Raw genomic sequence first — 23,524 nt, 5'->3', positions numbered from 1 at the left:
TTCCTAGCTGTGTGACCCTGGGCAAGTTATTTAACCCTGTTTGCCTCAGTTCCTCCTCTGTAAAAAGATCTGGAGAAGGACATAGCAAACCATTCCAGTGTCTTTGCCAAGAAAACCTTTGAGTCACAGAGTTGGATACAACTGAAATGGCTGAACAATGAATTAAGGCAGATAGAAATTAAATAATTTGACTTGGGACACATAGTTACTAAGTATATGAGGCTGGATTTGAATTAAGGTCTTCTCAATGCCAGGGCAGACATTCTATCCATAGTGCTACCTAACTTTTCTAGGTTTATGTAACTAGTAAATTTCTGGGCTTTGAACCCAGATCCTTCTAATGTCAAGTTTACTACAGTGCCCAGAGGTTTACTCTTCAATTGTTTCCCCTTGTTCTTAACTACTGTGTTGCTGATCTAATCCAACTCAGTCATATCCAAGAAGCATTGATTAAGGTGCTGGCCATAGGGAAACAAAACAAATAAATAAACAAAAGGCTACCCATGCCTTCAAGGAGTTCACAGTCTGCTGTGGAGATACATTTAAGGGGTCACAAGGAACAGTTTATCTGGAAAGTTTGATGTCAGTTTTGTGAGAGACAAACAGACTTCTGACAAATCTGACCAAGTTGGGGACGGATGAGTTGTGAAGGAAAATTAAATTTTAAAACTCCATGGCTCAGAGTTCCAAAAAGCAAACGGAAATGTAGCTTCTAGCTTCAAATTACAGCAACTAGCAGACTATATGTAAAAATGAAAATTCGAACCATAATGAATTTGGTCTCTGTGGATGCCAGGAAAATAATGCCAGGGTGTTCCTCTTCACTTGGCTGATCCTCTTTCATGGAACCAGAGCCAGTTTTAAATCTTCCCTACCATTGTGTTTGCCCCTGTTTTTTGGCTACTAACTACAACCACTGGGTCTCCAGAAGGCATGAAGCCAACTCACACCATACACATCCTCTTGTGCTTTACTGTCTAAACAGTGATTATTACTTCCATGGAGCAATCTGCCCCTCCACCACCATCAGATTCAAACACTCTCTCTCCCTCCTTGTCTCTGTCACTTGCTCTGTCTGTCTGTCTGTCTGTCTTTTTCTCCCCTTCTCCCCCTCTCTCCATTTCTCAGAAGTTCACTCTCGAGTATAAACAACTCTTTGTTGTTTAATATCCTAACTTCTATGTATTGTTCCCATAAACTCCCATAATTTTTACTCCTTCCTGATTTTTCCTTTACTTTTCAGCTCTTTGAATATTTCTTTCATTTCTATCCCTATTTTCCAGTTGTGGTTGGTCCCCAAACCAATATGTCCAAGTTACCTTCTTAATCATCTACCATTTATAACCTTTCGCCCATTTCACTTGGTAATAACCAGTTCTTTCAACCACTGGACAACACAGAAGGAACTCTGCAATGAGCTTGTGAAGCTGGGAAAACACAAACTTCAAAGGACTTGAGGGGAAGAGGTATCACTGCTGGAAAACACAAACAGAACACAACCCACAGCCTTCTCTGCTTTTATTTCTTTAGTTGATTGTTGCTGGAGAATATATTCTACAATGTTGGCAAAGAAGGAAAAGAGGAGCAGGTGAACATGTCCTGAGGAAAAAAAAAACCACAACATGAAAAGTGATGTAAGAACAGAAACTTGGCTTCAGCATTTGAAGTTACTACAGAAAACTTCAAATGGCATTATTGATTTGTAGCCCTTTTTTCTGCCATTTTTTAAAGGTAGAATCTGATAGCTTGCATCTGTTCAGCTATCACGACCATCTTCAACACATATTCATGAAAAAGCAAACCAGTCAGCTCCTTGAGGATGCGTGTGCATAGATGTGTGCATACGTGCTGTAGATGTGCATGGAATAGGCATGGGGTGGGAAAGCAGTACAAAGGGATATGGTAAAATGGCTAAATAGCCTAAACTGGCTAACATGTACGCCGCCACCGTTTATCAGAGGCTGACTCCCTCTAAATAACAAGGGGCTCAAAGCTTTAAGTGACTTGCCTCTTTCTGAACAAAAATCGGAAGACTTAAAAAATCAGGAAGTTATCAAACAGCAGTCTCTTTTGCCAACTCCATACCAGTGTCAGAAATAGAGACAAATCCAAAGCTAAGAAATTCAATTAAATGGTGGGTGGTTTGTCACTCAAAAGATGGGCAGGCCCCAGGGAACTGTGAGTAATAAGGACACGTTGTTAATGAGTAAAAGTCTGTGCCTGTGAATGATGTTCTGTACTCTTCCCAGATGCATTTACTGCAGAAGACATACCCAATAACTATGCATTTGTGAAAGGGCAGTTAGGTTGCAGAGTCAATAGAGAACTGGGCTTGGAATCAGGAAGATTCATGTTCTCAAGTTCAAATCTCGGCCCAGATACTTAACAGCTGTGTGACACTGAGCAAGTTACTTAACCCTATTTACCTCAGTTTGCTCATCTATAAAATGAACTGGATAAGGATTTTTTTTTTTGGCCAAGAAAACCCCAGATGGGGTCATCAAGAATTGGACATGACTATAATAACAAATGAATAATAAAAAACATTCATTTGTGGAAATGGGTTCACATTGAATTTTAAGTATCTCCATTGTCTGATGAAATAATAAGTATGTTTGGATAGCACAAATCGGTAGATTCCAGAAAAGCATACTGTCATTACTGACCATGCTGCACTGTACACTGGCACTTATCACCTGTATTCATCTAGTTTCTTTTTCCTTTGGGTGGGATGCCTTGCTTCCACATAATAGCCAAATGAAGAGGCTTTTTTTATTCTCACTCTTGGCCTGAGGGTCTTCTACCTGATATATGTGGAAATATTAAAAGAACTAAAATGTGCAGCTTAAGTAAATAGTGACTAAAAGGAAGATATGCAAATTATATGCAAAACATTTGAAAGGTACATACACAAGGGAGGTTAAGGAAATTATTTAGCCCGCTAGTGAGATATTAACAGGAAAGATGGAATAGCATTGAGAAGGGGAGATTTAAACTAAACATTGTTCCCCAAATAAATAGAATGAAGGACAAGTTCTGCAAGGAAATAGAGATAGGTTAAGTTATTCAAAATGCAAAATGTTGAAATTTATATTTCTAGTAAATCTTTTCAAGTGGGCAGAGACTAGAGGTAGAAGCTATACCTTTGGCCAGGAACCAGGGGGCAAAAATGGGGCCAGATTATTCTTAATGTGAAAAACAATTTGTTGAGAAAAAGATGGAGCCTGAAACTCTTGGAAACAAGAGGAAATTCACTGTTTGCAGCACAGAATTAGACTAGACATGGTCACAGAATTGATGAGTTGAAAACTAATCATCAAAATGGATTATAAGAATAGAAGAGAAAGATTTTCAATAGGAAAAGATATCAGCATATTGGAGGACCTGTTCAGTGATGGGCTTAAGTTCTTTCATCTGTAAAATGAGAGGATGAGAAAGGATGGCATTTGAGGTACCATCATAAAAGGGAATCTAGGTGGCACAATGCAGAGAGAACCAGGCTTGGAATCAGGAAGGCTCATCTTCCAAGACCAAACCCACCCTCAGACATTACTAGGCCTATGACCCAGTCAAGTCACTAAACCCTGTTTGCCTCAATTTCTTTTATCTTTAAAAAGAGCTTCGGGAGAAAAAGGCAAGTCATTTTAATATCTTTGCCAAGAAATACCCAAATGGGGTCATGACTAAATAAGAAAAGAACTCCTAAAATTAGGCAGATAATGGTCATCAATTAACTTTATGTCTTGTACCTAAAGGCAGCTAGATTTTGTGGTTACAAGAGTGTTGGGCTCAAAGTTAGCAAAGAATAAAGTTCAAATCCTGCCTCAGATACTTAATAGTTAATTGTTTGACTGTGACCAAGAAGCTTAACTTCTTTAGGTCTAAGTATCCTTTATGACCCCCTCTAGCTGTTAAGGTATTAATTTGTAGATAGAGAAGCATAGATTTAATGTTGGAAGTCCAGTTAGTTCAACTCTCCAATTTTGCCAATTGAGGAAAATGAAGAGGTCAAAGGAACATAGGATTAGAGATCTAGGGCTGGAGGATCTGAGATTGAGAGATGCATTTGAAATGAAGAGAACATAGGTCCATAGCCTACATTTATCACTTACCTCTGAGTAAAGGAATCTAGCTCTTTGTTCCATCTACAAAACAAAGGGAGATGTTGGTTTCAAATCTATGATCCTAAAAAATAAATTCAAATTGAATACAAGGTAATTTTGGAGGAATGAGAGTTAGGATAAAGACATGCTTCATGCAGATAGTAGTATTTGAACTGAATTTTGGAGGATGGAAGGGATACTAAGAGATGGTAATGAGTAGGGACGATCTTTCAGGAATGGAAGATAGCCAGTGAAAAGGCACAAAAATCTGATTTGGAGTGACCTGTGTGAGAAGCAGCAAGAAGGTCAATCTAGCTGAACTGTAAATTTTAAAGAATAATATGCTGGAATGAGAGGTTAGGACTGAGTTGTGAAGGGCTTTAAATGACAAACAGGCAATTTTACTTGATCCTACAGACAATAAGGAAACATGGAAGTTTAATTGCTAAAGGAATGAAGTGATCATAGTTAAAGTTTTGGAAAATCACTTTAGTTCAGCATAAAAGATAAATTGGTAAGCAGATAGACTTGAGTCAGGACCAGTTAGAAAATTATTGAAGGAATACAGGCAGGAGATTATAAGAGTATGAGGGAGGGTGCTATGCATATAAATGGAGAAAAGAGAACATATTTAAGAGAAAAAACAAAAGAGAACATTTTGTGCAGTTAGGACAATAAGGTATGGTAATTGTTTTGATAGGGCAATTAGGTGCTACAATGTTTAAAGCACTGGACTTGGAAATGAAAGAAACATCTTCACAAGTTCAAATCCATCCTCAGACGCTTTCGAACTGTGTGATCCTAAACAAATCACTTAACCTTGGTTGCCTCAGTTTCCTCATCTATAAAATGAGCTAGAGAAGGAAATGGGAAGCCACCCCAATATCTTTGCCCAAAAAAGCCCAAAGTGGGTCACGAAGAGTTGGACATGACTGAAAAATGACTGAACAAGAACAATGATTTGCCACAGGTGTGAGGGAAGGTGAAGTTACAGATCTTGGTGCACCTGGGCAAGTCACTTAATCCCAAATGCTTAGCCTTTACCTCTTTTCTGACTCAACCAATATTCCATGTCACTTCTAAGATAGGAGGTAAGTGTTTAAAAAAAAAGAAAGTCTTGGAGGAATGGGCCATTAACAGTGTCAAATGAGGTAAAGAGGTCAAAGAAGATGAGGACTGAGAAAACACCATTAAATTTGGCAATTATGAGTTAAATTGGAAACTTTGGAGAGAGTCACAACAGTTGAATGGTAAGGTTGTAATCTAAGTGACAAAGAATTAGGAAGCACATGAAAAGGGAATAAGGGAAGATAATAAGCGTAGGTAGCTTTTTTATGGGAGATTCCCTTTGAAAAAAGAAGTATAGAATGATAGCTTAAGAGGATGGCAGGGCCTAGTTAGACTACTTTAAAGGCAGAGAAAACTTGGGCATATTCATGAACAGGAACAGAACAAATTAGAGCAAGAGGAAATGATTGTGGGAGCAGCTTGCTACAGAAGATGGGAGGGAATGGGTTAAAGGGTTTGTGAAGAGGATTGGACTTGGTAAAGAGAAGTGTCACTTAAAAGGAAATCCTTACCTTCCATCTTAGAAACAATACTGTGAATTGGTTCCAAGGTAAAAAAGCAGAAAGGGCTAGGCAATGGGGGTTAAGTGACTTGCCCAGAGTCACACAGCTAGGAAATGTCTGAGGTCACATTTGAACCCAAAACCTCCTGTCTTTAGGCCTGGCTCTCAATCCACTGAGTCACCCAGCTGCCCACCCAATTTTCTCACTGACATAGGAGGCAAGGTCTTTGAGTGGGAAGGTGAAAAAATGACATAGTATAAAAGGTTCCAGGAGAGAACAGAGGCAGAATAGGAATGGAAGTCCTCTGATGCCAAATTCAGGTCTTCTATCATTGTCACAAGCTCAGGAAGATTAAGCATCTTGGTCCTAGAGATAATAAGTATCAAAGGTAGAATTTGACCTCAGATCTTCCTGAATCCATTCCCAGCCTTCTAATAGCAAAAGAAATAAAAACACTTGGAAAAATATGGAAGCACCTAAACCAGTTATGGAATGTTGTGATTAAGGATTAGCTTTGTCTGTTTCATATCCTGAAATAGAAAAAGACAGAAAAACAACAACAACAAAAAATACAGTTCTTCAGATAGAAGTCATGGAATGCAAGACATTTACACTCTGAACTCTAATGATATTTCTATATTTTTTATAGAAATGATAACTTTGTAGTGCCCTCCCACACACTTTCAGAAATCCCAAAAGATATTCTGGCTCAGACTTTTATCATAGGATCCTTGGTATTCTCTGTCTCTGAACAGAGGAGTATTCTCTTCTTATAGGGATATTTGTCTACCTACCAACAAGTAGCTGAGTGCTCAAAAATAATAAATTTAGGAGAAGAAACTTCAGGTCCAACTGGTTTGCTGGATGCTACCAATTTTGTCTAGGAGTGGGAAGGATTCATGTTGAAAATTTGTGTCTTGGGTCTAACCAGATAATATATCTTTAAAACTCTGGGTAGGGGAAAGCAGGCAAAAAATATTAAGAAAGACATGTATAGGAATATCCACTAAATCCAACTCATGCTGTTTCTCCAAGATAAGTTGTATAATGTAGGAAAGGCTAACAAAGGTACAAAGTTTCAGGGAAAAGTCTGAGAAAGGTTGGAAAATTCAGCAGAGCTAGACTATGGCTCAAGCAGCCTGTTTAGGCTTTCCCAAGGACTTCTGGGAGCTGCCTTCTTTTCAAGCCTCCTTGCCCACAGAGAGTTTAGGTGCTTCAGCCAGTGCTGACACTGCCTTTGGGACAGGGTTGTTGAAATGGAGTCTGGGATCCGTAACTTAATTTCCTACTCTTTGGAACTCAGGTCACAATAAGGCATTTTGCCCCAAATCACTGTGGATTGATAAGGGATGCCAAGGAATGTGATTAAATATAAATGTGATGCTTTAAGCATATTAATGTGGTTAGTGGAGGCACAAGGTTGGAACATTTTAAGGGAGGACGTGCAATTGAAGATACATTAATGTATGCAAGGTATGCAGAGAATGAATGAAATGAATCTTAGATATTTTAGAAAATGAAGGAAGGAGGACTGCTCCTAAAGAGAAATCCTGACTAGACATGATGGTGCAGGTATGTCTGGAGTCCCTGCTATTGGGAGAGACTGAGCCTAGCGTACCTCTTAAGTTGAGGAGGTCTGAGCTATTTAGTAAGTCTAATGCCAGGCAGTGTCCACACTAAATCCAAGACTGATATGGTGATCCCACTGGGATCAAAGGTCCATCATGCTGCCTAAGGAGGAAGAACAAACTTAGTTTGTAAAAAGAAAGTAGATTAAAGCTTTCATGCTGACCAGCTTTGGGATCAGGCCACTAGATGGCTGCTGGAGTTCTAGCCAAAGTGGAAAACCAGTGTTAAAAAAATAAAAACAAGATGATTTATCTTGTCTGTATCTCTCTCTCTCTCTCTCTCTCTCTCTCTCTCTCTCTCTCTCTCTCTCTCTCTCTCTCTCTCTCTCTTGCTCTCTCTCTCTCTCTCTCTCTCTCTCTCTCTCTCTCTCTCTCTTACTCTCTCTCTCTCTCTCTCTCTCTTGCTCTCTCTCTCTCTCTCTCTCTCTCTCTCTCTTTCTCTCTCTCTCTTTCTCTCTCTTCTTTTTAACCCTAGTCTTTCCTCTTAAAATCAATACTATATATTGGTTCCAAGACAGAAGAGTGGTAAGGGCTAGGCAATGGGGGTCAAGTAACTTGCACAGGATCACACAACTGGGAAGTGTCTGAGGCCACATTTGAACCTAGGACCTCCCATCTCTAGGTCTGGTTCTCAATCCACTGAGCAACCCCAGCTGCCACCTGTATTTTACTTATATATCATTCTGCTTATGTTGTCTCCCCATTAGTCTATGATCTTGAGAGGAGGGATTATATATAGCTTTTGTTTGTATACCCAGTTTAGTGTAGCAATTGGCACATAGTAGATGCTCAGTAAATATTTTTTGTTACTGCTGCTATTGCTCTTGTTGATGTTGAAAGTGGAAGAGAAGCTCAGGATAGCTATTTAGTCAGGAGAGTGAAGGAAACTTTCTAGAAGATAGAAGGTTTGTGGGTAGAGGCCAAGGAATAATAGTAACTCAAGTTTTAGGTGGTTTGTCAGAAGGACATTTTTGACCTAATACCTTGAGATGGAAGCTGGACCCAAGACTTAAAAGAAACCTACTTTTCTAGAAACTAAAAGATCAAAGGAGGGAAACAAAGGGAAACTCAGGAAGAGAGACAGAGATAGAGAGAAATATTAATGCTACTAATAAACTAGCTCTAAAAGATATGTAGTAGAAAATAGTCAGAAGTGTTTATTAATATTTTCTTGAAATAATTTTGTATTTCGTTTACCCACACAAAGATGATGAAGTTTTAAGTCTGTTTAAATGAGTATTTTAGTACTTTAGTCAATTAATCTATAAATATGATGAAAGTACCTACTATACTACTGTACTAAGTGTCAAGGATACAGAAGACGACCAAAGAGAATCCCTGCCCTTGGAAAGCTTACAACCTAATGGGGGAGAAATAGTTAAATAAAAATATATAAAGGGCAGCTAGGCAACCGAATGGATTGAGAAACAGACTTAGAGATGGGAGGTCCTGGATTCATATCAGTCTTAGACACTTCCTAGCTGTGTGTCTCTTGGAAAGTCATATAACCCCCATTGCCTAGCCCTGACTTATCTGTTTTGGAACCAATATATAGTATTGAGTCTAAGATGGAAGGTAAGGGTTTATATATATATATATATATATATATATATATATATATATATATATATATATATAAAATTTAAAAAATTATATATATATTTATAAATATGTATATAGCTTTGTGCAAAATACATAGAAAATAGTTAACAGAAGGAAGGCACTAGAATTAGAAGAAGGCATTGGGGAAGGCTTCCATTAAAAGAAGGGATTTTAGTTGGAACTTAAAGGAAACTAGGGTGATAAATAGACAAAATGGAGGAGGAAGATGGTTTAAAGACATGAGTCACAGGCAGAGAAAATGCCCATAGCTGAGAGACACTGTGATTTGTTTGTGGAATGGCCAGGAGGCAAATGTCACTGGATTGAAGGGTATGTATCAGGGAGTAAAGTATAAGACTAGACAGGTAGGAGGAAATTATAAAGGGTTTTAGATGCCAAACAGAAAATGTTATATTTGATTATGGAGGCAAGAGGGAGCAATCAGAGTGACTTTGTTGTGTTTGGGGGTGTCATGTATGACATGGTTGGACTGGTGCTTAAGGAAAATCACTTTAATGATGAAATGGAAGATGCATTGTATTTGGGATGTAGGTGAGTCAGGTAAACCCACCAGGACACTCTCACATTAGATGATGAACACCTACACTAGAATGGTGTCAGTGTCAGAGGCAAAGAAGAAAAGGCACTTGAGAGATGTTGCAGAGGTAAGAATGATCAGCACAGGCCACAGATTGGCTATGGAATGTGAGAGATAATTAGTGGTCCAGGATGACTCCTAGGTTTCAAGCCTGAGGGACTGGGAGAATAGTGTTGCTCTCTACAGTAATAGGCAAGGTAGAAGCAGGGAAAGATTGGGGGGAAAGATAATGAGTTGTACTCTGGAGATGTTGAGTTTAAGAAGTCCACTTCACATGTAGTTTGAGTTGTTTAAAATGCAGTTGAAGATGCAGATTGGATGTCAAGCAGAGAGTTTCAGGCAGGATAGGCAGATCTGAGAGTCATTAGTAACAGCTGTCAGGCAATCAAATCCATGGACATTGATAAGCTAATACATGACCTACAGATTGATTTGTTTTTGCTTACCTGTACATCTTTGTTATAAGGGAGGGCATATACCTGGAATGAGAGAGGTGAATTAACAGATCTAAAAAACTAGATCATAAATGAAGCCTTTTTAAATGTATAGAAGAAAAAACATAGAAGAGGGTCCTGAGAGACTGATAGAATGAATTTGTTACAATCTATATTAGATATACAAAAATGTACATATACATATACACATACACATGGTTTCCCAAAGTTTCCCTTCAGTTTTAAGCTATTGGAGGTGTTGCTGTAGATATAGATATATTTTTAAAACTATATGTAATATAAGTTCACAGTTTTATATATGATTTTTTCTTTTATATATGTATATAAATGTTTCTACTTTGCATTATTGTCAACTTCACAATGCAAATGAATTTAAAATAATATCTGCTTATGGGGCAATCTTGACAAAGGACAAAAAGAGGTTTATGTCCTTGGTTATTCCCTGACCCTATTCTATGATGTTTTAGCCTAAAGTCCTGGCTCTACTAATTTTGAGTAGTCTGGTTAATCTAGTTAATGGACTTGGCTTGCATACTAGGCACAGCATATGCTTCTTTTTTGGCTGACAATTATGTGTACACGACCAACAGGGAATGTCCTGGAAAGGAAAACATCTTGCAATATATGAAAATAGCTCCTCATTATTGGCATGCAGTTTGATGAACATAAGCAGACCTGCGTCTATATAATTTTTGATTCCATAACAGGGTTAAACATCTCATCCCACCTTATCCTTCTTCCAACTGTCCAAGAAACCCTCATTACACTTTTATTCCACTTATTCTAGACCAGACCTTGGTGAATTGTATACTTGCTATCTGTTCCTCCATATGGTTCTTATATAGAGTTCCTGCCTTATTTGCTGCTTTCCTTTATCCTATCTCTACCCATTTCTAAGGAGTCCATCAATGTGAAGGATTTGTGAAAGATAATCAGGCTAAAATAAAGGAGAGAGTGGACTGGTTGCTTTGAGAAGATCAATGTATCCAATTTCCCAAGTTTTAAGATTTTACATTCCTAGTTACCATGCATCACCAGAGGAGCCATTAGTAGCTCCCCCTTTGGGACCCTTAATCTGTTATAAAGTACCCCAGTCACATTAACATCCTGCCCTTCACTTTAATCAGAGATGGGAAATAAATCTGGTTTTGAATCTTTGACTCTTGCTTCTTCCTCAAAACCCATATCTTTTCATTTTGTCAAGGTTTATTAAATCTACCATCATCACTTCTCTTCCTTCTATCATCTTCTCTTCATTCCCGTAGCTATCCATTTGCACCAGCTGTAACCAACTACTGTAAAACTGTCATTAGTGCTTCCTGCTTCTAGTCTCTCCCTTCCCCATTTCACATAGTGGTCTAAATAATCTTCTTAAGGCAAAGATATAATCAGATGATTTTCTATGCCTCGTCAATGGATTCAAATATAGATTTATTTACAGCTTGACATTTAAGGCCCTCCACAATCTCCCACCTACCTTTCCAAGTCAAGAGAAGCCAAGGGAGGTCTGTGGCAGGCACTGTGGTCAGTGCTTTACCATCTTATTCCACACTCCTTTCCTTCTGAAACTTAAAATTCCAGCCAGACTGGACTACCAGATGTTCCAGAACTCAAAACTTTAGCTCCTGACAGCACATTAAGCACATATCATGCACCATGCCTGGAATGTGTTTCTTGGAATCTTTGTCTTACTTCAAGGACTAGCTCAGATATTATGTCCTCTATGGAACCTTTCTGGTTTGCCCAATTGTGAGTGTTCTCTTGCTCCTCAATTGTCTTTGTATCATTCTTACTTGTATAGGTATTGCTACCTACATTCCTCCAATGAAGTGTAAACCCCTTGAAGACAAAAACTGTTTCCTTTTGAATTTTATATCCCCAAATCCTACTAGCACAGTGCCCGACTCATCAGTGATTTTTTAAAATTTGATTGGTGACATGATTTAATATTGAGCAGTAGAGCCAGTGGCAGTTTCAGAAGTCTATCTTATGGCCAGAACGGTAGGGAAGTTATGTGTAGAGGGCATATGTGTAGAGGTATGAAAGAGGAAATAGGGGAGAACTTTGACTAGTCCATATATTTTCTGGGGTCAGATGGGATTCAGTTAAACTCACCTCAGTTCAACAAATATCTGTTAATTGCCTATTATGCGTAAGGCTTCATACTAAGTACCAGAAGTACAAAGCCCAAAAAGAGGCAATAGCTTCTCTCAATGAGCTTAAATTTTATTAGAATGGAATCTATTTTTCCTAGAGGGATAATGTGAGATTGAGATTTCCTGTGAAGGTGGGCTTGTTGATATATTAATACACCCATACATATACATACACATGCAAACATATTGTGTATTTACTTTTAGCATGCATGCCTTTTTGCTTGCATAGGCAGGATATTCATTGTCTATCTGATCTTTAGGAAGAGAATTTGAAGGAGAAGAAGAGTACCTGGAGATCCTCGGCATCACAAGGGAGCAGTCAGGCAAATACGAGTGCAAAGCCGCCAATGAGGTTTCCTCAGCAGATGTCAAACAAGTCAAGGTCACTGTGAACTGTAAGTATGGCCTGTCTGAATTGCAGATGCTCTTAGCACAGAGACTTGAAGAAGGAGTTTCTCATGGTTCCAGAGAAAATTAAATAAGCTCATTTCATGTTAGAAATTCGATTCTGACCAGAGTTGCTCTGGGTACATTCAAATTTTCCAATGCTAAAAAGGTGGTCCTTAAATTGGATAGAGTGCCTCTGCCAAGACAGTCAGTAAGAGGTTGTTTTTTTGTTGTTTGTTTGTTTTTTTTAGTCACAACTAGGGTGGAGTGACTGGAGCTTTGTCCCTGTCCATAATTTAAAGGCACTTTATTTCAGCAGCTAGTTAACTGAGCTTAGCACCTACCTAGTTAGTAAGAATCACTAATAAAGGAAGCAAGCGAGACGGCTCGGTCTATAGTCAGGTCTAGAAATGGGAGATCGTGGATTCAAAACTGGCCTGAGATGCTTCCTAATTGTATTCCTTAACCCCCATTGTCTAGCTATTACTACTCTTCTGCCTCAGAACCCATACACAGTATTGATTCTATAATGGAATGTAAGGTTTAAAAAATATGTAACTACTAAAACAGGAATTTACAAAAGGCTTATGAAAATCTCAGGTGATCTTTTCCTTCTTCCTCATCCTCTAAACTCTCCACTAATGTCATATATATATATATATATATATATATATATATATATATACATATAAAGTATAATATGTGTGATGTACATGGACACACATATACTTAAACAATAATTAAAGCACAATACCTATAAGGTCAACTAAATATAATTACAGATTGGCTTGCCACATTTTTTCCCCTGCTACCAGCCTACAAATCAAATGGTTATAAACATGGACAAAACAAATCTGGGAACTCAGGTGTCCGTGATTCTTAGGGATTTGAAAGCCCATATCTCTCTCCAAAGAAGAATAACAAGTAATTGTACCTTGATAATAATGCATTTTTCAGGGGGCAGCTGGGAGGCTCAGTGAATTGAGAAGCAGATCTAAAGATGGGAGGTCCTAGATTCAAATCTGGCCTCAGACACTTCTGCCTTGGAACCAATACACAGTGTTGATTCCAAGACAGAAGGTAAGGATTTTTAAAAAATGATGCATTTTTCAATAAGTTATAAAAATAGGGATATAGTTTTTAAATATAATATTGGGTAAATGCTGAATGCCTGAATAACTATGAGATTATGATCAAGTCTCTTTATTTTAGTTGGCCACATACCACTAACTGGTATTTCCATTATAGGAATTTGGGAGTTGTCTGATAATTCAAAAGTGATGATTTTATCAAAATATCTAGGATTGTGTTAGCAAGGAAGGTTCCCTAATAGCCTTATGTAGATAGAGGAATAAATGCACTTTGTGATCCTGACTGAAAAGTTTAGAGATTTAAAAAATCAGAGTTGAAATTTAAAATGAGTGAAGAAGGAAGGGGAATGGAACCCTTTGATAATGTCACCCAGGAAAACCATTTGTAAAAAATTCACTTACACTCTACAAAAAGAAGCATCTTTCTACTGCGATATCGATATCAGAAACTTTTGCCTAGTGAGAAGATAATATAGCTGCCCAGGCCTGCCCTTTTGTACAATCACTGAATTCCCATGCGGAAGTGTATTAAAGTGTATTTCCACTCTAGCTCGATTACTTTCAGCTTTGTCATATTCACTGTGCCATTATACTTGTTGGCAGTTTGGGGGACAGCCCCTGAGGGAGGTTGTGAAATCTCCTTCATGACAGATGCTTCAAAACAGAACTGACACCTGTCTTACGTGTTCAAGGAACTTGATCTTCAAGGAATTAGGGGTTGTATTAGATGATACTTGAAGTCCCTTAAAAGTTTATGCTTTCTTTTTGTTGCACCCTTGACTCTCAAGAAATGTCATTATTATTATTACTATTTGACAATAAGGAGAATAAAGAGAAAAGGCAGAGAGGAGAGAGCAAAAGGGAGAGGGAAAAGGAAGGAGAAGTGTGGACAGACAGACATAGTTTCAGAGAAAAATTAATAATTTCCATGCTATAAAATGCTTTGGGACTTTTTTCAGATGAAAGGCATTTTCTCTGAGTGTTTATATAAGTTTATAATTAGGTTAGTTCATTTCTTTTATGTGCATACACCCTCACTAGTATCATCTACCTCTTTCCTGACTTACAGAGTTAAGATTTCATTTTCTATTAATTGACCTTCATCTTAATTAGACTGCATAGAGCCCAATCATGGAGTACATGGAAAATATTTATGCTTCCATTGTGTGAAACATCAAAGTGGCATGGATTGGAGATTGTTCCTAAGATCAAAGCTATCAGCCTAGGCCATATTATTAGTGCAATTAGCCTGACATTGCTCCTTCTCGACTGTCCCCAAAGTGTAGTTTAGAACAGCAAAATGACAGCCAATTTTCAAGGAAAGGATGTTATGAAAATTGGAGCTTTTTTTTTGCTAGTGACAAGTGAATCACAAAAAAAATTAGAAACAGAACTACAAGCTTCTTCTATGAAATTCCTTTCACCTATTTATCCATAAATCTCTTAAGAGAGTCCCAGAAAATCTCTAGTATTTACTATCACAACTAAGAAATATTTCACAAGTATATGGTGCTATCTCAAAGCAACTTCTTAATTTGATTTCAGTCCTGAACAAAATTTAGAAAGTACAATGAAACACCAATTCCCTTAAGAATCATCTTTCCTACAGTATAGTATATCCTCAGGCTGGGTTTATGTGACACTATAGCAAATGGTTGAAAAGTTGTAACAAATCAACCTATCAGTAAGTTGTTGCAGCTACACTACTCATCTTGACTGATTTGAATGGTTGTAGACTATAGATAGACACATTGAGTTTGATAATTAAGGAATTAGAGCACATTATAGAATTAAATTTTATTCCATGAAGCTTTTCAGAAAAGCATAGTACATGTAAACTCTGCTCCATCTTTCTGTAAGTGACCTCTAAGGTGCCATGACAGACCTACTCTCAAACTGTACACTTTTCCTTTTGTTGTCAATCAGCAAACATATTAAGCACTTTCTACATGTTGGACAGCAACAGGGATACCAAGAAAAGAGTGAAATAGTCCCTGCCTTCAAGGAACTAACATTTTATATGCATATAGGTACACACAGTGAATAAGCGTGAAATAAAAATAGATTAATATTGAGGGGGAAGGCACTCCTGCATCAAAACATGTCTTCTGTGTTCTGGTGCAAAAGAGTTCTGTTGCCACATTAATCTGGGAAACACTGTTCTTGGGCAGAAGGCAATGGAACAGAAGGCAATGTCAGTGTTCAAGTCAAGAAGAAAAGGGAGCTGAAAAGTCATGGACGAACATGAACCTATGTCTGGAGTTGGAGTAGAATGGGATGTCACACTTTATAAAACAGAATGTGGAGGCAAGGAACACTTGGAGCTGACAGATAGTTTTGAAGGATTTTCTGAGAAAGAACACTCTGTTGGAGAAGCATTTGCTTCCAAAAAGGAATCAAATGGACCAATGGGTACAGTGAGGTAGGAGATCATCCAATAAGTGTCAGAGAAAGGTAGTAATGTTTGGTGACATCCGACTGAGGAGTCATGAGACAGAGTTTTGTTGACCTAATAACAACACTATCTTGCCTAAGGGATGGTGGTGATGATGATGATGATGATGGTAGCTTACATTTCTACATCATTTTCATGTTTGCAAAGCACATTGCCGATATTATCTCATTTGATCCTCACAACAACACTGAAAGGTCCAAAGTCTTGTTCCCATCTTTGTTATGTTCTCTTTTAAATGACCCTAATGCCCTCAAAACTCTGTCACCTCCAGCACAGATATCATCTGTATATATTTGGTCTAGTCCAAATTTTTTCCTGACTTTTTTTTCTTCAATGCCATTTTTACTTCTTCTGTAAACATATTTGGGTCTGTGGTGTTATAATCCAAATATAGTGATTCTACTGTCTTTGATGGTGAAACAAAAGTTTTCTGTAAAAATTTCTGTAGATCTTCTCCATCTTCCATCTGTTTATTCTCTTCTTTCCAGTTCTATTCTTAAATTCTCAACAGATGACTTTCCTTGATTGAATCTCTTCTCAAGCTTTCTTTTAACCATTTTCCCTTACATTGTTTCTTATTAGTTTATGAGGCAATACTGCTTATAATCTTCCACCATTCTTCTCTGTAAGATTTTATAAATGAGTGTTCCTCATGACTGCCAGCTCTTTCCAAATGGCAAATAGATTAAGTTTTTTTGTGGCCATTTTTGGGCTCTTTTGGTATCCTAATTATGGCAGCTAATTTAAATTACTTAAGTTTCCTTATGTAATTGTTTTAATCAGCATCAATGACCTTTATTCAAACCATTGCTCATTTTTCAGTGTCAATAATTTTGTTTAATCAGTCAAGCTTGGCTTCTTTTAATTATATGCAATGTTTTAATTTTCATCTTAATTTTTCTTCTAGCTTTGTATTAATTTTTACATTTTCTCTATTAAAGCTATCATATGACTATACATTAGCTAGTTCAAGAATTATCAGTAATCAATTTTTTTCTTTTGAATTATAATTAATTTTTTTTGACAATGCTATTTAACACTGACTGGGTCCAGCACCTTCCTGTTCTTTTCATGAACAAAATATTCAGATATAGGGAAAGTAAATTTCTTTGTGGTCCATATATATTTTGATCTTCTAATTCCTTACTCCTGAGCCATATTTTTCAACCTATTTTTTACCATCATCCATGCTCACCTATGCTCAAATTTTCTTTGACATCACCAAGAATCAAAATTATTGCTGCTTTAGTTCAGAAGGTCTTAATGAGACTTCATCCTTTGCTACTGTATATACTTCAATTATATTCATGGTGATCTTTTTTATTTTGAAAATATTTCTCAGGATATGACCAAATTTCCAAAGAAATGTTTCTATAGGGATGATAAACAATAGCTCCAACAACTCCTTTATTTATTTAATTATTAGATAATACATGAGCCATCTTTCCATTTAGCTTAAACTACCATTTGCCTTCCAGTGATACTTATAAAAGACAATTTCAAGATGATTCTCACCAGTGTTTCAGGTAGTTTGGCCATTCATTGGTCATTGGACCTGACTCTCACATTTAGAGTATTGATAGGTAGATTAATGTTGAAAAACAGACTAACAACTGTTTAATTTGTTTTTTTTGTTTTTTTTGTTTGTTTTTTAGCTTAAAAACAAAAAAGAGATTTATTAATTTATTATTATTTATTAATTTCCTTGGAAGGAAAGCATGAATGGAAAGGCTGTTCCCCCAATGACATCAGTTCTGAGGTTTTTATGCCTTTTTTACAACAGATTCTATGCCCTAGTAGGGACGTGACTCAGAGTGGTAAGCCCTCAGGCATTTGGTGGGGTGGGGTGGTCATCTGACTGGGGTCTTCCTGGAGGCAAAAAAGATTCATCTCTTTGTCCATCTTAAATCTAGAGGACAAAAGAAGATAAATGTCTCAGAACTCTATGTGGGGTCACTGGGTGTTTCTAAGTTCAGAGTCAGGAGGAGGCATAGCAAGGGAGTTTCCCTGATAATAGTTCACCTGGGTTTCTGGGGTACAGTGCCCATGTCATCTCCCCCCTCTCCTAATATGTAAGGGAAAAAGAGACAGCAGTCTGTCTTATGTAACTTCTTCAGAGCTGAGAATGGGCATAGAGCTGTCCCTGCCTATACCTTAGGAGAGAGAGGTATTGACTATAGGCCATGTCCAGAGTGTCAGGCTGGGATGGTTGCAGAGGTTGTAGTGGCATCTCCATGACTCCCATGAATGCTTTTACCCTAGAAGCAACTGAGAAGCTGTGTCCTCGTGGATGATCTGGAGTACAGGAGTAGCTTTCAGGAGAGCCAAAAACGTTGGGCATCAAAATGTTATGGGCGGGAAAGGATACCTTTGGGGTTTGGGAAGGATACCTTTGGCAAGCATGCAAGACTCCAAAACTTAGCTTAAAAACAAAAGAGATTTATTAATTTAGAAAGTAATGTTGAGAGTGGCCAGGAGGATAGCAAGGTGGGACAGCAAGATGGGGAGTGGTTCCTTGGGAGGACAGCAGGAAAGGAAAAGGTATTCCCCACAACTGTTTAATTTGTAAATCCCTTTGACTCATTTTTTACCATTCTGTCATCATCACTGCAAAGGCAAAATGGGGACCACAAAGGATTGAGGGATGGCCAAAAGATTCTTTGGGAAATTGCCAGCCTAATGACAGGGATCCTTTTGTCCTTAACCAGGTGGGGTTCCTGAGGGAAAGAATGAAAGATGGGAAGGAGGGAGAGAATTTGGGTCTTAAATTTTTTTAAATGAATGCTAAAATTTTGTTTTTGCATGTAATTGGGGAAAATAAAATATTATAAAAAAGAAGTAGCATGAATCTTTGTCTGAGGTGAGTAGAGAGGGTAGGGAGAAGAGTCAAGAAGAAAAAAGGGGAGGGAAGAGAGAGAAGAGAAAAGAGATTAGGAGTGCTTTTTTCCCTTTATAGTAAAAACAACCTCCCCTTATTGAAAAACTAGACACTTCACTTGTACTCTCCAGTGCAAAAGGTAGATTCAATCACAATCCATGTGAAAGCCTTTTAAGGTCTTCAGAGAAAAAGCACAATAAGAATTCTGGGTGCTGCATTATTATTACTATGATTATACTACATGAAACTTTATGGTGTATTTTATGTTCATTTAAATAGCTTATACTTAGTAAGAGATTGCATTCAGACAAATAGCTACACACTCAGCTTTCCATCAATCAATATACTGCTTTGAACCAAGTAAAGTGAATTATCCATTACAAACTTGACATGTCACTTAACAGAGAGACTTCATTCCATTCAGATAGGAAGATGAACCTGCATTTTTTCTTCTATGGACTTAATTTGAAAGAGTCATTTAAGCACTCTCTCCTCACATATGATTAGTTTTATAATGGGGAACTTAAACTGGATTTTATTCTGCCTTCTGAACCTTTGATAGTGGCATCCTATCCATTCTAATTGAAGACTTCATCTTATTGGTCATAAGAAATAGAAATAACTCATTAAAATTTCAGGTACCAGATGGAGTTTAAAGTGCATGAGAAGTGGAAATGTCCTCTGATAATAGTGAACTATTTCAAAAGTCACAAAAAAGAATAACAATGAACCTCAATCCATCGTTTTATGAAAATTTCTTCTTATAACCACATTTTAAGAAAGAAATTTGATTTTAACTGTACTATAGTATGTATGCCTCACTATTTAATTACCTTTCCTAGCTTTACCTCTTCAGAATGCATTATAAACACATTTTAGAATGTGCATTCTGAAAGCTCAAAAGGCAGTCTGAAATAATGGATATAGAAATTGTTTTAATTCCTGCCTCCGATACATACTGACTTTGGAGCCTTGGGCAACTTATTATCACCCAGGCTCTCTGTGATTTGGACATTGTAAAAGAGTGGGTTGTCTACATTGGCTGATAGGCTATCTTCACCAGAAGTTTCCTATGCCAATAAAAACACATATCTAGACTTAAAGAACTAAAGACTAAAAGTAATGACAGACATTTGCTATAACAGCATGTCCTTTAAAAACATTCAAGTGATTTGTTCTTATTTACCAATAGTACTGCTTACTAATATGTCTTCTAAGTTGGAAAAGGAGACAGTTTAGTCTCTTTTAACACTAAAACTTAGGGTGAGATAGCAGGGATCCTAGTTATTTAGGCCATGAAAAGAGTCAGTCTTGATATTTTTCTCTGTATCTATTTTTGTATACATGCATATATCTCATATCTGATTTCTATCTATAGTTTATCTATAGGTTTATATATAGAGATATATTTATATGTGAATATTTATACACATAAATGTGTTTATGTGTGTTTTATGTGTTTTATATTTGTGTTCACCATCCCTACACAGCTGGACTCTGAATTCCTTAATTCCATAATAAAGAGATGAAAGAAAATCTGCAGTTTAATGGTGGTAACAGATGGGGAGTACAGAATGGCTAGTATGCTAGAAGAAAGGTACTGGTGGCAAGTTGAAAATGTCTGAGACTTGCACAGTGCTACTACCATTTCCCCATGTGACCACCTCCCCTCACTTCTCTAAGTTCATTGATGCATAGACACAGATCAAAACGCTTTAGTTAAATTCATTTTATAAATTGGGAGATTGTGCAAGGAGAGGAAATCTCATGGCAATTCATTTTCAAGATTGGAAAAGCAACTCAGATTTTCAGCCAAATATTAGAGAACCAAGATGTGAATCCATTAACCATTGGCAACCAACGTGCCAGGATTACTGAGACTAGAGAAAATCACCAATGAGGAACCAATAGGACTGCAACAACTGTTCGGAATGCTGCTCACAGAATGAATTGAGGGGCAACAATGGCTCTTTATCCAGTTTGCAACTCTAGAAATCTTTAGGGAGAAATCAGACAAAAGAAAACTGGGGTAGATTTATCCCTATGCAAGTAAATAGTAACGTTGTACCAAAGGTAGAGAGAAAAGTCGTTAATGAAGAAAAACAATAACTTAAGAGCTTTTGGTGGAAACTTCTAGCTCATAACAAATATGCATATCTAACTGAAAGTGGTCTTTTTGACTGTCATTAAAAATACAGATGAAAAAAGCATTATTGAAAAGAGAAGAGAATCATATTACAAATTAATACCTGTCATAGACAGATACAGAGAAAGAGAGAGACCGAATCAGAGATAGGGAGAAAGAAAGATAGAGACAGAGAGGCAGAATCAGACAGAGAGTGAGAGAGATGGAGAATGAGAAACAAAGAGTAAGAGTGAGAGTGCTTCTAACTTGTTTACCTGAGAGATAATAATAGCAAAAAGAGTACTGAATAAAGAAAATGAATAAAAACAAAGGGAGAAATCCACTGACCTTATTTCTGCTGGTCTACTTCCCTCTTTTGGGCAACTAGATGGTTCAGTGTCCTGAAGTCAGGAAGGCTCTTATTCCTGACTTCAAATACGATCTCAGAAACGTCCTTGCTATGTGACCCTGGGCAAGTCACTTAACCCTATTTGCCTCAGTTTCCTCATCCATAAAGTGAGCTGGAGAAGGAAATGGTAAACCACTCCAATATCGTTGCCAAGAAAACCCTAAGTGGGGTCATAAAGAGCTGAACACAACTGAACAATAACAAAGTTCCTTTTTGCTAAAGCCTCTATGATAGCTTGATCCCCACATTTACATAGCACTTCCCAATGTGTATTCTCTACAACAAGCACTTCTGTAATGTGTGTACTGAAAATGTTAGCCACATTTTAATGATGGTGAAACTGGGGTCCATATAGATTATCAAACATGACCAAGAGTTGGTAAGTGTCCAAGCAGAGAGAAACTCAGATCTCTTGATTTGAAGTCCAGCACTCTGGACACCAACATATGGCACTTCTGGGTCTTACATGAGGCTTGTAAACAATACATGATTGTACCCCAAATTCTGTGTAAGAATTGAGGGTCATTAGAAGAGATTCCTTTTTTTAAAAACAACCCATAGGAAAGGAAAGAAAGCTAGATTTAGAGTCAGAGTCTCTGAGTTCAAATTCTGACCACCATGGTTATTTGTATGACAATGGCTATGCCATTTGGTCTTTCTTAGCCTTCATTTCTCCTTCTATAACATAAGGACCTCTAGGTCCTAATCTTTGGTTCCAAAGAGTTGGAACATAATGTAGAATAAAGTGATTACTATATTGTGAAGAACTCCTAAGCAATCCAGTTCTGAACACAACTGTAAGTGATGAGAACAAAATTCACCATCAAGAAACAAGTCATTTAAATAATTAGGTCAGAGTCTTTCAGAACAAACTGGTTTTATACTGAGTGAACATCTGTGGATTTTCAAAGAGGAGAGAAGCCATAGAAGGAGTCAGCACTTCTTCATAAATTGGACTAATTCTTATCTTGGGTGTTCAATCTTATACATTACTATATAAGCCTCCACAACATTTCTTTGTCATTTGAAAAGCACCATAAAGGAGGAGTTGACTGCTAAGTTCTTGGTTAGGAACAAGGAACTGATATAGACTATGTATTTAGACGATTTTCTGACTTGGTCAGGGCACTTCCCACTTCTATGATTCTTGGAGTATTCCCAGGAATGAGATCTCTGATTCTAAGGACATGACTAAATAAGTTTATGTTGTATCGCCCCAAGAGATGACAAACCCTTCAGAACAGGGTTTGATAGTCACTTTGGCCTTCATATCTTTGCTGCTTAGCACATTACCCTGCAGAGAGAAGGTGCTTAAAAAATGTGTATCAAGTTGAATTGAATTGGAATACTATCTCCAAAACGGGCAGCTCAGTGGTGCAGTGGATAGTGCCAGGTCTGAAGTTAGGAAGACTCAAATTCGACTTCAGATACTTATTCTCCATATGACATGTGGCAAGTTACTTAACTCTCATTGCCTCAGTTTCCTCATCTGCAAAATGAGCTGGAGAAGGAAATGGCAAACCACTCCAGTGTCTGCCAAGAAAACTCCAGCTGGGGTCATAATGAGCCACACACTACTGAAACAACTCAACAGTAACAGACAAAGGATGACATAATTTTAGAGCCAGAAAAGACCCTAGAAATCAAACAGCTTATCCCCATTCATTTTAGAGATGAGGAAACTGAGGCTGAGAGAGATTAAAGTGACCAAGGTAACATAGAAAGCTGGGGGCAAAGCCAAGACACTGGAAATCTAATACTATTTTTCTATTATACCTCTGGTCAGGAATAAATAAGATTAAGGTTATTTTGCACATGTTCAGAATAATTTACTTAAATAGCTTGTATTTTACATGGTTTGTTTGTGAAGGAGGGTCCAAATTCTAATTTGCAAATGGTTAGATTATCCCTTCACAGTTTTATATGTTTTTCTATATTTGCCAATGGCCAGAAGAGACCTGACCAGTTGTCATGCAACCTAGACTTTCTGTTGATAGTTTAATGATATTCATGTTAAAATAAACCTTGAAAAAACAAAAATTTTAAAATAGAGATTTTAAAATGAC

The 23,524-nt window shown here is 37.4% G+C and overlaps 1 protein-coding gene across 2 annotated transcripts in view; it reads left to right on the top strand.

Annotated features, from left to right (window-relative positions):
- The window catches only part of LSAMP (limbic system associated membrane protein), an 826,684-nt gene that overhangs the window by 742,310 nt on the left and 60,850 nt on the right, over nt 1-23,524 (top strand). For both annotated transcript variants that reach the window (XM_001362935.4, XM_007493724.3), the window contains exon 4: nt 12,374-12,508. In XM_001362935.4, the coding sequence (XP_001362972.1) occupies nt 12,374-12,508 (135 nt within the window). The remainder of the gene's footprint in view (nt 1-12,373; nt 12,509-23,524) is intronic.

This window comes from Monodelphis domestica, chromosome 4 (assembly GCF_027887165.1).
Source record: "Monodelphis domestica isolate mMonDom1 chromosome 4, mMonDom1.pri, whole genome shotgun sequence".
In the NCBI taxonomy this organism is placed as follows: Eukaryota; Metazoa; Chordata; class Mammalia; order Didelphimorphia; family Didelphidae; genus Monodelphis; species Monodelphis domestica.
This window is presented reverse-complemented; position numbering and strand designations above follow the sequence as displayed.